We start from the raw sequence: 12,819 nt of genomic DNA, 5'->3' as shown, positions 1-12,819 counted from the left end.
TTACTGGAAAATAAATTTATCTATCTCTTACATTTTTTGTTCCTTATATCTCTTGGGTTGAAAAGACAAGCTTTCAACTTCAAAAGGGTGTTGGGTTTTTTTCTGTTGATAGGACCAGACTCTGAATCCCTGACCCCTGAAATTGGACACATCAATAGCTAATAAAGCAAAAAGTTTAGTAATCTTTAGACATGCTGTCAAAGTAGATAACTGGCAGTGTTAAAGCCCATTACAGTAATGTGAAGGTGAAGCCTTTTTTTTCATGCAGAGCATGTTCCACCAGATCCCAAAAAACATCTGTGGCTTCTCTGAAAAATGTTATCTTCATGCCTGCCAAGCTGCTATCTGAAGATCTGTTTATACCTCCTTTAGCTACTGCAGCATGGCAGAGACATCAGAGTGGAAGCAGAACTGTGTAGGGCAGTTGGGCAGTACCTACGCAAATGAGGTACTTGGAGGAGAATTGCCTCCAGGTAAATAGGAATATGCAAGAGGTTCATACAATGCTAATGTTTGTGTGGACTATATCTCAAAGATGGAAGGAGGGATTTTTGCCAGTAACAAGTTCTTGCAGTGCACAGCCTCCTTCCACCTTCCTCCTTCCCTCTCAGACTCTTTCCAGGACCCTTTCTACATTGGGATTCTGCGGCTGAGGGAAGGTGTAGTGACACTGGCCTGCTCTGTTGGCCTACTCAGGCTCTGAGGGCGAAAAAGGAGGAACATGAGCACACCTCTTCAGCCACGGTGACAGTAAAAATAAACAAGTATTTTGAAGACTGCGATGGGGAGTGTGCCCGTAGTACTGGCTGCTGTTAAATAACCTTTTCTTCTGTCTTAAAAGGGTCTTTTACTTGCTGTTCAGTTCCCCAGTTTTGGGGCTATATGACAGCTATCACTACCCGTAGCTAAGACTTCCACTTCTACTCAACATATTCTCCCTTTTCATGTCCATGACCAGGAACCTTGCAAGTTATGGAGACAGCACTGTGCTATTCCTAAGTTTTTAAACAGATGCCAGAATTTTCTTTGATTATTCTTAAGAGCATCTTTAGATTTGGAACAGCAATATTAGGTTTCTGTAGAAGTTGATTACAAAGCTTGAATTACCTGCAGATCTTCCATTCAAAAAACATGAAGGTGAGAATTGAAAGTAGAAATTCTAGCACAATTCTCTGATTAGGTTTTGTATTACTTGGTGAATACAACTCTAATTTATTAAAAAGAAAATAATTCTTCAACAAATCTTGCCTGCCAACATGAGAGCTATATAGCAATATTCAGTACTGTAAAGTCTGTGATTACTTCATTTATGCTTAATGACTTAATTGTACTTTGTAATGTGGTGTAGTGCTTGCTGTCAAGCTGCCTGGACTATGGTACAGGTGGTAAATATTTTTCACACCAGTATATTTTTTTATATTTAAATAGGGGGTCAAATTAATGGTCAGCTTTATGTATCTGTTTGAAATATAGTAATACAAAACCAGATGGGTAATATATCTGGGTTTTTAGCAGATTTGATGCTCTGATAATTTCTCATTGTCTGTTGTGCAGTATTCAGGTATTTGGAATAACCAAAACTATTCCAGCCTAGCTAATGAAGAGCAATAGAGACTTGTGCTGTGTACTACCCGATGTTTCCATTTTGATATTGTATTCTTCTGTACTAAGTGTCTCTTGAAGGAATTCCTTCATTTACCTTACGCTTTCTCGAATTAATTTCTTTGTAAAATACTTTCAGTTATTTCTCTTCCCTATGGGTGGCTTTGTAAGATACTTTGTAAGATTTATTGTTCTGTCTTCCAACTCCACTATTATTTCTTTGTTGCTTTCGTCAGTACTATTTGACTTTTTTTCATAGGTGAGGAATATAAGAAATATCCAAAGCTTTCAGAATTTTTTATAGCTTCCCACAGAATTTTTCTTGAATTACTTGTAGCTATTATTCCCATATTTAAAAGGGGCATGCATGTGAATATGTGTAAGCATGGAACATGACAAATGGCTGAGTTAAGCAGCAAAGGCATTACAAAGGGTATATTTATAGCAATGCAATTACTGCAGAAGTAGTCAAAGCTTTTTATTATGTTTATTTGAGCATGACTTAATTTTAACTGAGTGAAAACTTGAAAGAGCAGAAGTCAAAGAATGCTGGGCTGGTCCTTACCTTGAGGAACTTAAAGTTCAAGTAGATGTATGATCCAGTAAAAGCTTAAGAAAAAAAGGTCCAAAGGAAAGGCATTTTTAGTTTGTTTGTTAAAAACGTGATCACATCATGTATTTACAAAATGTGGCGGTTAGGCAGAGTTTAAGCTACATCTTAGTGCATAATTTTTATAACTGAATCCTGGAGTGTCGATTCTTGGCAATGTCATCTTGTAAACTTGTTCATGTATAAATGGAATAGAGGTGAAATACCATTCTGAATTGTTTTTCCTTTTAGCTTCCAGAAATGCTTCATGGAGATGGAGATAATGAAGAGCATGGTTATTGTCCTGTGGGGCAGTTTGTTCTGCAGAATCTAGGCCTGCTTCTTGGATTTGCCATCATGCTGGTGATTGCACTCTATGAAGATAAAATTGTGCTTGACATCCAGTTTTGACCAATTCTGGTAATCACTGTGGTTACAATAATGTTACTGTATGGCTTTGAGTCTGCACTGTTTCACTGTATGCACATTGCTCAGAGGAAAAGCAGTGGCTTGCACTACTTACACAAGTCCAGTGTATTCATTTCTGTGTAGATTAACTTATTTTTTTCTCATTCAAATCAGATGAGAATACCCAATGCATCTTCTAAACTCAAGTGATTGACAATTAGGAAATAGTAAATATGAGAAAGAAATGCCAAGTTCAGTGTACTATGTAGCAAGCACTGCTTGCCTAACAAAGAAAAAATACAGTGAATGATCTGCTCATTTGGGAGAATAACATTTCCTTAGCACGTTTGAACAGAACCCAGAAAATGGTACAGCTGAAATTCATAACTCTGCAAGGAACCCGAGTAAGCTTTTAGTGCCACCTAAATCTTAAGTAGCGCAAATATATCTATATATGTGTATAGATATATAGAGAGATATATACAGATATGCATGCATATATGTGTGTGTGTGTGTGTATATAGGTATATTCATTCTGTGCTGATTCTTCTGCATCGTGGTGACTTGAAGTATTAAATCTTACAACAGCACATGACTGGAAACCACTGTGCTGGTTTAAATTCCAAAAAGGAAACCCCAAACCTAAACACTGCTTAAATTCTTAGAGTATGCGTTAAGCTGCACTCGATCATTATAAACTTCATGTGTAAGAAGGCAGGCTGTTGCAATATACGCTGCAAAGTGCTGTGCTCTGTCGAGGATCAGTTTGACGATGTTTTTCCTGACTGAGATTTATTTGATGTTAGTTCCTTGATATTAGTAGGAAAATGCAAAATGCAGTAGAATTAGTGGTAGACTGGGGGAAATCCCTGATGTTGGAGTTACTGAGCTATTTCTGGTTCTTTTTTACAGATGCTAAACATGTATTGTGTGCCACTTGCAGCATAAACTACTGAAGAATTGTGTCTGTGAATTTGTGCAAACTCTTTTAACAGAGAATCCGTATGGGAATTTCTCCATTTTTTAACAATTCTTTTGGACTGTTTTCTCTTCTCCATGTTAAAACAATCCAAAGTGCAAGATGCTAGTTACTGAACCTGGGAACAAAGGTTAAATTATGCGGTGTGTATGTAGTACTGGTAGGTTATTTACAATACTGTAATATCAGATAAAAACCTGTTCCTACAATGCCTCGGTATCAGACATTGTAGCACCAGACATTTCTGGCAGTAGAGAGTATCTAAGAAGATTCCTACTTCCAGCATAAGGGAGTTAATTTCTATGATATTTTTTTACAATTTTGGTATTTAAATTAGATTATTAAAAAGCAGATGTGATAGATCCATGGTATATGTAATTTGGAAGGATAGTCTGAAAATTTGGGCCTTAACTTGCTGGCATCAGCTGTCCTAGGTCGAATTGTGCTGATATGCTTAAATTGCCAGACATGAGTTAGTTCTTCTTGTACCCACCTCCTTAAAAAAATTGTGAGTTTGTGAGGAGTGCAAGTTGATTCTGTAGTACCAGTCCTAAGCATGGTAGTAGCTTTTTTTAAAACATACAGTTCATCTTTTTTTACGTGTATGCCAGGTAAAAGCTGTATTTTGACTATGTGCCGTAAGTTTTGTTTCAGTCTGCTTGGTGCCAGTGTAGCTGCTAAAAACACTGATCCTAACGCCTTTAATGAGAGCCAGTTGGTATCTTCATTCCATTTCAAGTTAATGTGTGTCTCCTGTGGCCCTTTACTTTTTGAAGCTTCATTGGTCAATTTAGTTTTTACGGAGAGCAGCTCATGAATTTTAAAAAGATAGCAGTTGGTTCTTGCCAGTATTTCTTCCTAATGCAGTATCAAGAAACAGTATTAAGGGTCCATTTCAAAGGGCACAGTTTCTTCAGTGAAGAAGCCAAAAGCCCAGAGTTCAGGTGTGCAGCCATTTGATACTCTGAACTCAGGTTGGTTTTTTTTTCTTCTTTAAAGACGTTTACTGTTGGACCCTAATTAGCAAACACACTGTTGTTAGCTTCAGATTACTGAATTTCTGCAGTGTAAACATCCTGGGTGACATGTTTTCACAGTGCCCATGTTAGGTCACTGAGTACCATTTTCAAAGAGATTTAACTCACTGGATGCCTTCTGAGGATTTAAGTTTAAACATCCTATGTTTCTTATATATTAAACTGACCCTTAAGTTTCCTTTTCTGTTAATTCTGTCAAGTGTAAGGAGGTCATTATGTGGCTGAACTGATATTTTGTCAAATCCTTTTTTAAAGTTTATTTCTTTTAATTCTTTTCAAATGAAGATCTCTATATTTCAGGTAGTATATTTACTTTTATTTTAGTTGGAATATGGTTATAGCTTAATACACTGCCTCTATAGGAAAATAGTTAACTTCCTTCTAAGACCATCTTCAGACAAGGGAAAAGCATGGTCCTTGAAGGTAGGTACTGTACTTTTCTTTAAATATGGGTTGTTTCCTGTTATTTTCTAGTATTTATTACAAGTTATGAAGAGCAGTGTAACAGCTGTGACTTCTCAATGTTTCCAACAGTATTGAATTCTAAATGATTCTAATGTACGCCTTTGAGTCATGTTACAGACAATCTGAATTCCACTACATTTCTACTTGGCTTCAACATTCCATTCTGCTTGAATCCAGAGTCTCATTTAACTTGTATTTGTTGGAGGGCATAAATGTTACTTGTATATTACAATGCTGTCACTGTGTGACATCCCATATGAATTTTGATGTAGATCACATTGCACTCAATCCGCTGTGATTATGCTTAGAAAATATTGTAGTTGCTAGATGCAGTGTGATTTTTTTATTTCCACCCCCCCCCCTTAACAACTGAGTCTATGGTTTCAAATGTGATTATGATCCTATAAGATAACTTGCTGAGCTATCAGTCTTTTTGTTATAACTAAATCATTTTTAAAAATTTTATAAAGCTGGAAATGATCAAATGCTGTTTTGTTCATTGTCAACAGTGTTGTGTTCATTTTATGTATGTTCCTTATAAGTAAGGAGCCTTCAGAAAATAAAATTATTCAAGGAGCAGACATTTTTGTTGGCTTTTATAAGGTTTTATTGTACACTTTTGTATTTTAGCATTTTGTTTCAAATCTCACGAAAGGCACAAATGCAACATTGTAAACAAACTCATTTTGCTTTCTCTTTTTAAGTGGCGTTTTGGGACTGACATGCATCCCTTATAAGTGATCTAGAAAATGTACCTACCTCCATAGATTGTGGTAGGTTTATGAATTAAGCTGACACAATAATGCCACACCACGTCTGATCCAGTGTTCCTGGGGTTTGTCTGAAGGGAGTGTCATTGCGATGACAAAGTTGGTGGAATGGCCTGTAGTTGACAGGATCCCTCTTCTCTCACTGGTCTTGTAGACTGGGGCCAGGTAACTTGGCCGCTGTGGAATGTCTGCTCTCTTACATGGCTTTAGCCATATCTGCAGTAAAGAATAAAATAATCCTTTCCATCTCAGTTAAAAAAAAAAGGCGGGGGGGGGGGGGAGCGGGAAACAGTCTTGGCTTGGCCAAAGTATTTTGACACTGTTGGGTTTTTTGTTTTGTTTGCTATTTAATATAGCCCTGAAAACCTGTTTCTTGTTTCCTCTTTCTTAGCAGATTGCTTCCTCTCCCAAAATATGCAACACCAAATTTCCTGTCACTGTCATTATTAGCAGAGGGTTCTCAGCTCCTCTCAGACATTTGACTTCAACACAAAACATTTCAATTTAGTTATTTTCTTTTTTAAGAATTACCCTGCTACTTCCTTCAAGACCAGAACTTAAGAGTGTTTATTCTACAGTAGTTGTTGTTATGTGGTACTATAAAATGTCACCAAATGCAAGATACTGACCACAGGTACTGTATCATAGAGGATTTGGGGATGAGATTCTCCTAGCTTCTTAGTTTGCCTGTTCCAGCGTGCTCCATCCAAGAACAATCCCTGAACGTAGACCCCTGAATCAGTTGGAAAAGAAACCGTATTACACAAAACCTGAAAATGGCTTCTAGCTGAGAGCAGCAGCTAGTGCAACACTCTTTGCTAACCATCAGTTAATCGAGTGGGGTGCACTTCTTGTCATTTTTCTGTGTTCCAAGTGATGATCAAATAACTTTGAGTATAACACAATCTCACGCTTTATTACCATTTATTACAATTCTGTAATGTTTTATAAAGTTACAATGTCTAGCAATATCATGGTGTACTCAGCCTTTTCTGATTGCTGAGTGACAGAGCCTAAAAATAGGACACTGTTTTTACAGTTGTCATTATTATAAAGTTTTCTGTACGTATTACATATTGTCAGCTCTAATGCTTCCAAACTTGGAGATTTGATCATATAAACAGTCTTTCACTAGTTAATCTTCACATTGTTTGATTGCTGTTTCAACTTGCCACTTGCTTATACCCTCCTAAACTGGTTCATTAAAGGAGTCAAGAAGCAAAAAAAAGTCTTTAAAGTTTAAAAGTCTTTAAATGTTTAACATGTGGTACTGACATGACAGAATGGCAGCTGTCACTCCATCAGCAATTCAGAAGAAAAAAATAAGTCACAACACCTGTTTTTCATCTGATTTGCATCTTCTTGCTCTGTAGACTGAAAACTCACTTCTAAAATAAAAAATAAACATGCCCCAACAGAAAATGACTTGAACCTGACAGGATGCGGCTCTCCCAAGCAACCTGGAAAGCCCTTCTTTTTACACAAGTGCTGGTCAAACTGATCCTCAGGAGAGTATTAAAAAGAGTATAGAGAACAGTTTGGTTTAATCTGTCCTTTTTTCTGAGGCAGGGCAAGCTAACAAACATATCTGCAGCTGGAACCTAAGGTAAGTAATAGATAATGAAGTGGTTTGATAAAAAATAGGGCTTTTTCCCCGTTAGAACAATCCCCTGCGATCATATCCACAAGGTGTTTTTCTAGGGGTAAAGTAGCATACCCAGCTTCTCTACTAAATGTTTGGTTTTTCCTTGGCTTAGGAAAATACGAATCTTCAGATATATATGCTAATGGAGTGAAATAAAGGGGTGGGATCAAAAAAAGGCAAGCTAGGTAGCACTTGAAAGTTTCATCTGTTTTGGGGAGCTTGGTGTAAAGAGTGTCCTCTGGTGGTTTTTTATATCTGCATGATAATTCAGATGAACTGATCTCAGCAGTTCTTAGGGACTTAAATAGTGTTTTGCCTCTTCACATCTTGTGCATGTGGGAGCAGCACGTGGGGAGCAGTGCAGTTGTGTATGTTTTCCAGCTGAATTCATAAACTGAATTGCATAATTATGAGTCTGCAAATTAATGTTATCTTAATAATACATCAGCAAAGGCAGAGAATTGTGTGATGCTTACCATCTTCAGGAGCAATTTCATATTCCTTATCTTCCAGCACTTCATAGTCAAATTCTAGTAGGTCTATTGGAATGGTGTATTTTCTGGCATAGTTCTGCTGGGCACCTGTTAAGAATGCTTGAGTGAAGAAGAATCCTGAAATCCAGAAGACTGGTGGAGTTCCATTTTCATACCACATCTGCAGCAGCAAAAGAGAGTGGAGGAGGAGGAATGAAAAAAACTGCCTTTTTTTTTTTTTTTTTCTAGTATTTAAGAAAGCAAATCTCTTCTAGATTAACAGCAGAAGTAATTTCTCCCTTTGATTCCAGGATTCTTTTTCTTCTCCAATAGCAGTGGAACTTTGGAAGGATGCCATGTGTTTTTAAAAAAACCCAACCAAACAAACCCCCCCACACACACATACTTAGCTTATGTGAATGATTTAGTCTGAGTCTGTTAAACACGCATCATCCTTCAAAGTTCATCAAATGAGTGTTTGATTTTCCTCCTCTCCCTTGTTATTGAAGGGTCTTCAGCACTCACCTTTGTTTCTCTGTGCACATGACAGATTTTTTTGTAGGCTGTTTTCTCTCTGAAAGGGTCGTATTTCCCTTCCAGGGCCAAAGTGACGTGTTGTAAGTGTGTACAGCAAGTTGAAGATGAGGAAGGATGATTTCCTCATGAGGAGAATATGTGGCCTAATTAATTAAACTTGTACTTTGGGGAGGAGGGTGGGCAAGATTTATTTTTGTTTGGGGCTGTTTGGTTAATTTATTTTCTTTCAATAGCTTACACTGCAGAGACCTCTCTATAAAAATGATTTTAAAAATGCCAAAATTCATTGGATTTGGTTGTAATATGTGTGAGGTCTGTTGCAACAGTGAATATTTACTGCATGCAAAAAGACCTTTTTCTGATTGTTGCAAACATCAGTTTTGAATAATGTCTGAAAAAATTGTGCTAGTTATCCCCTGCAGAGAATTACAATGAAAACAACTAAACTTGTCTTTACTATAGTAAGTAGCTTTCCTCCCAAGAAATAAAAAAAATCATCCTCACAAATACTGGCAGTTTTCTGTTTGTGCATGTTTAATTTCTGTCTTGGATTCTGTTCCAAGAAATGGCACTTTTGTTCTTTACACTGCTGTCAGGCTTGCTACAGGTGACAGTGGAAGTTACTGAGGTGTGTTAACTGCATGATGTGTGTCCATTCTCTGGAAATGCAGATTATGTGAATATCCCTCTAGACCTGAAACCGGATGCTGCTCTTTGAATTTTTAAAATTTTTTATTACATTTACTTAAGATTTTTGTTTCTAGATCTTTTGTCTATTTTGGGACCTGTTCTTACAATAGGTATGGAGTTGGCAACTGGCTATGAGATTGGGTTTCTTCAGTTGATTGAGATTACCAAGCCACAGAATGGTGCTGAGAGTCTAAATATTACTCATTTAAAGTCTGTTTTGGGAATCTGGACTCTTACAGGCAAAGGAACCCCACTGATTTTCCCCAGCTCATCCAGCTTTCTTTTCTAGCACTCTACTGAAAGCTTGGTATTTGACTTTAACATAAAATTTTGTGTTAAAACGTTTTACTAATTTAAGTTTGGTCGCAGGAAAAGAAACTCAGCAGTATCTTCCTAAGTTCTTTTTTAATTAATGTCATTACCAGCACCAGATCTGTATGTGATTTAAGAGTCCCTCAGTGAATTCATTCAGAAGGCCAATTCTGTCATACATTATTACTGACATACTGCAGCGCTGTCTTTGTGAGGTGTAAGGTAGGTGGCAGAATGGAGTGCTTCACCAGACGCTGAGATGAGCAAAGGGCTATACAAATGAACATGCACAAAAGAACTGAACTTTACCTGTCAGTTATTCAGTGAAAGTAATTTGTGTGTGTGTGTGTGTTCACTTGCGGACGTGTCACCTGTCATCAGTAGACAAAATTAGTAAGTGGCTTTGAACAAATCTGTGTAAATGGGGATTGCTCACCTCTAAGAACTTCAGTCTATTAAGGAAGTCAGTCACATAGCTGCCCAGAGGCTTGAGGCTTGGGTAAGACTTATTCATCCAGAGTCCTGGAATTTTGCCTTTCAGAATGCTGTTTACCACTTCTTCCAGTTCAGCAGACATCACTACCAGCCCCTAAAAAAAAATTTTGTAAGGGAAGATGTCAAAATACTTTGCTTAAGAGGCTTGCTTTAATGATGAAAAATCAACAGAGTGCTCTGTCCAACAGATGTTACAAACTCCTAGATAAGTCAGATAGGAGCAACACTGAAAACAAGCATAATGGACATGGATTTAATGAAAAGTTACTGCAGTTTTCTGTCTGATCCAGTAGTTAGACACTAGATTGGTCAGAGAGCAGGTCTGTAGCATCTTTTGGAGGAAACTGCCTTCCTCAGAAACATAGTCTTCCCAGAGCACTTCTGAGTTTAACTAATGCTCTTTCTAAATATGATTTAGTTTCCTCATTGCTCCAAGTACCTTACCCTAAAATGGCAAATTTTTTGGCTTGTAGCTTGGCTTTAATGGGGAGAGGAGTGGTGTTTGTGGGGCTTTGGGATGAAGTTTTTTTGTTTTTTTGTTTTTTTGTTTTTTTTTTTTAATGCCTCATCAGCCTTGAGCTATAATAAGATAAATAAAAATTACCTAAATGGACTTTTTCCTGCTTTTTTTCTGTATTTTGCACAGCTATAGCTTTTGATTCATACTGAGAACAAACATCAACTTTAGTCTGTGATAGCTTAACTGGAATCCTCACTGGCAGTAATTTGCTATTTGATGCATTGAGGAGATCTGCTTTCACCTGTAAGAAATTGTGTGAGGTGCTTCAGTCTTTCATGCAAGTGAGGCAGAAAACCAGATGTGAACCTAGTTACGGATTGTCTTATTTGCTAGCAAATCTGTAGTTTAATACATTGTGATTTGGCTTCTCTGCAGTAGGCACAATAGCACTTCTATGTTCCAACGTGCTCCTATCAGTTTTAAGATACAGATCAATAAATCAGTTTGGAATGCAAATTCTTTAAAGTGACTGACTGACCTGAATGAGACTTCAGGGTCAGTTCAGTAAGGTACTTGCATGAGTAGCTCAGAGTTTGAGACTGGGTTCTAAGTATATGCCCTTACATGTTATCTTCAGCTCACCTTTACTGCTTTCTGGATGTTAACACAGGAGTCCCGTATTGTCTGCAGTAACTTGTTAAAGCGTCCCATCTCTTGGACAAGCACAGTATTCATGCTTTGAGTGTAAGTGGTTGGATATCTTCTCATCGCTGCTTCAATGTCAAAATTTGGAGGAAGTTTGCTCAGGATGTCGCCTGTGACTTCATGAACAACTTCATCAGTGGATTTTGTACCAGCACCAGATGCCTGAGACTAGAGAGAACCAAAAGTTTTGAATTATTTTGAGAAAGAAGATTTAGGAGAGTAGTTAAAATGCAGTAAAACAGAGCTGTTATAAAGCATTGTTTAAAAGATCATCACAGTTCCAACACTCTTCCCCTGTGATTGAAATTACTTTGTTTCATAATCTTGTACATGATTGCAGTGTTTTTAGCTTAGAACTAAGAAAATCTGGTTTCCTACAGGTTTGTGTCCTTTTTTTTTTTTTTTTTTTTTTCTTTCTTCAATTTCTTCTTCCAATCATTCTCCCCTCATCTCTGATGTACCAGTCAGCACCACCGGCTGGGCAGGTGCTGTGAAACGGCACAAAGCAGTGCGAAGCTCTGTCTCACTGTCCCATGTCCCTCCTGCTCTCTACATTCAGCTCTTCATTTTCCTCAAGAAGTTTACAGAAACTGTAGTATCCCTAGATTGTACCTGACCTACAAACTGGACTGAAACTTGGCCAAAAAGTTTAAAACTGTTAAAAGCCAGGGGAGTAGAAGATATACAAACTGACTGTACAATCACAGGAGGGCCTTTGGAAGACAGTCAGGAAAAAACCAAAACCATAAAAACCTTAAAAGATTCTTAAGTGGAACAGTAATTTCAAGAGAATGGAGACACAACACAATAAGGTACAGTAAAAGCTGAAAAAAAAAGTGAACATACTAATGTGGAGATAGAGTAGAAAGTTAAAGTAGGAAGGTGTGTGACTTACTCTTTACATACCTGTGTAAGAAGAATGTTATCAAATAACAGTTGTGTTTCTGACTGATCCTTCGTAATATCAGCATTTGCATTCATTCCAAATATCTCTGGGGAAGGATTCAGTGGAAGTGTCTTTGTATATTCAATATAGCTTTGGTACTGAAAAAAGGAACAAAAATATATACTTTAGATATCAGATGCAGAAATAGCCAAACAGCCCATGACAGGCTGCAACCTGTGTTTCAAAACCACTACGAACTTTCCTAATGTAACAAATACTGTGCAAACTAAGACATCTAAGGAAAGGCAGGGGCTGACTGTACCTCACACAGCGCTTTGGTCCATCCTCTTACCCTGAGATCAGAATTGGCTTTGCTTAAATAATTTCTGACAGCTGTTGAAAATTCTATTACAAAATAAGATACCTAGTACAAGGGGCTGCAGCCTCTTTCTGGGCCCACTGCCTGCCAAGTTTCTGAAGGCGTTTTGCTGATGTATAACATCACTCTCCTGTGTGATAAATGAAGCTGATTACCATGTTCTTTCTACCTCCAGCAGATATGATCAACTAATTCTTTTATACCTACTTTATAATGCTTTTAACTTCAGCAGGTTCTTTCTCCCTTATTGTCCCCTAAGTGTGCTGACTCACACAGAGCAAAGTCAATTTAGTTGGTAGTGGGTTTTTTTACATCATTTCCATTTCTTAGATGGCACTGAAACGAGTCCTAATAGAATGTGAGATTAAGCCACAAAAGCAAGCAGTG

The 12,819-nt window shown here is 37.5% G+C and overlaps 2 protein-coding genes across 6 annotated transcripts in view; one reads left to right on the top strand and one right to left on the bottom strand.

Moving 5' to 3' along the window:
- Nucleotides 1-5,661, top strand: part of SLC39A10 (solute carrier family 39 member 10) — a 96,633-nt gene extending 90,972 nt beyond the window's left edge. For 4 of the 5 annotated variants that reach the window (XM_033010815.2, XM_042783912.1, XM_042783909.1 and 1 more), the window contains one exon: nt 2,444-5,661. In XM_033010815.2, coding sequence (XP_032866706.1) covers nt 2,444-2,602 — 159 coding nt within the window. In that variant the 3' untranslated portion in view covers nt 2,603-5,661. The remainder of the gene's footprint in view (nt 1-2,443) is intronic. The other variant, XM_042783910.1, reaches the window with a different exon arrangement.
- The window catches only part of DNAH7 (dynein axonemal heavy chain 7), a 119,956-nt gene continuing 111,997 nt past the window's right edge, over nt 4,861-12,819 (bottom strand). Inside the window, 6 exon segments of the mRNA XM_042808455.1 lie at nt 4,861-6,066; nt 6,480-6,583; nt 7,972-8,149; nt 9,944-10,096; nt 11,105-11,335; nt 12,074-12,211. Of these exon segments, the coding sequence (XP_042664389.1) occupies nt 5,860-6,066; nt 6,480-6,583; nt 7,972-8,149; nt 9,944-10,096; nt 11,105-11,335; nt 12,074-12,211 (1,011 nt within the window). The 3' untranslated portion in view covers nt 4,861-5,859.

The sequence above is a fragment of the Tyto alba genome, unplaced genomic scaffold (assembly GCF_018691265.1).
Source record: "Tyto alba isolate M040663 unplaced genomic scaffold, T.alba_DEE_v4.0 Super-Scaffold_7, whole genome shotgun sequence".
Classification (NCBI taxonomy): Eukaryota; Metazoa; Chordata; class Aves; order Strigiformes; family Tytonidae; genus Tyto; species Tyto alba.
This window is presented reverse-complemented; position numbering and strand designations above follow the sequence as displayed.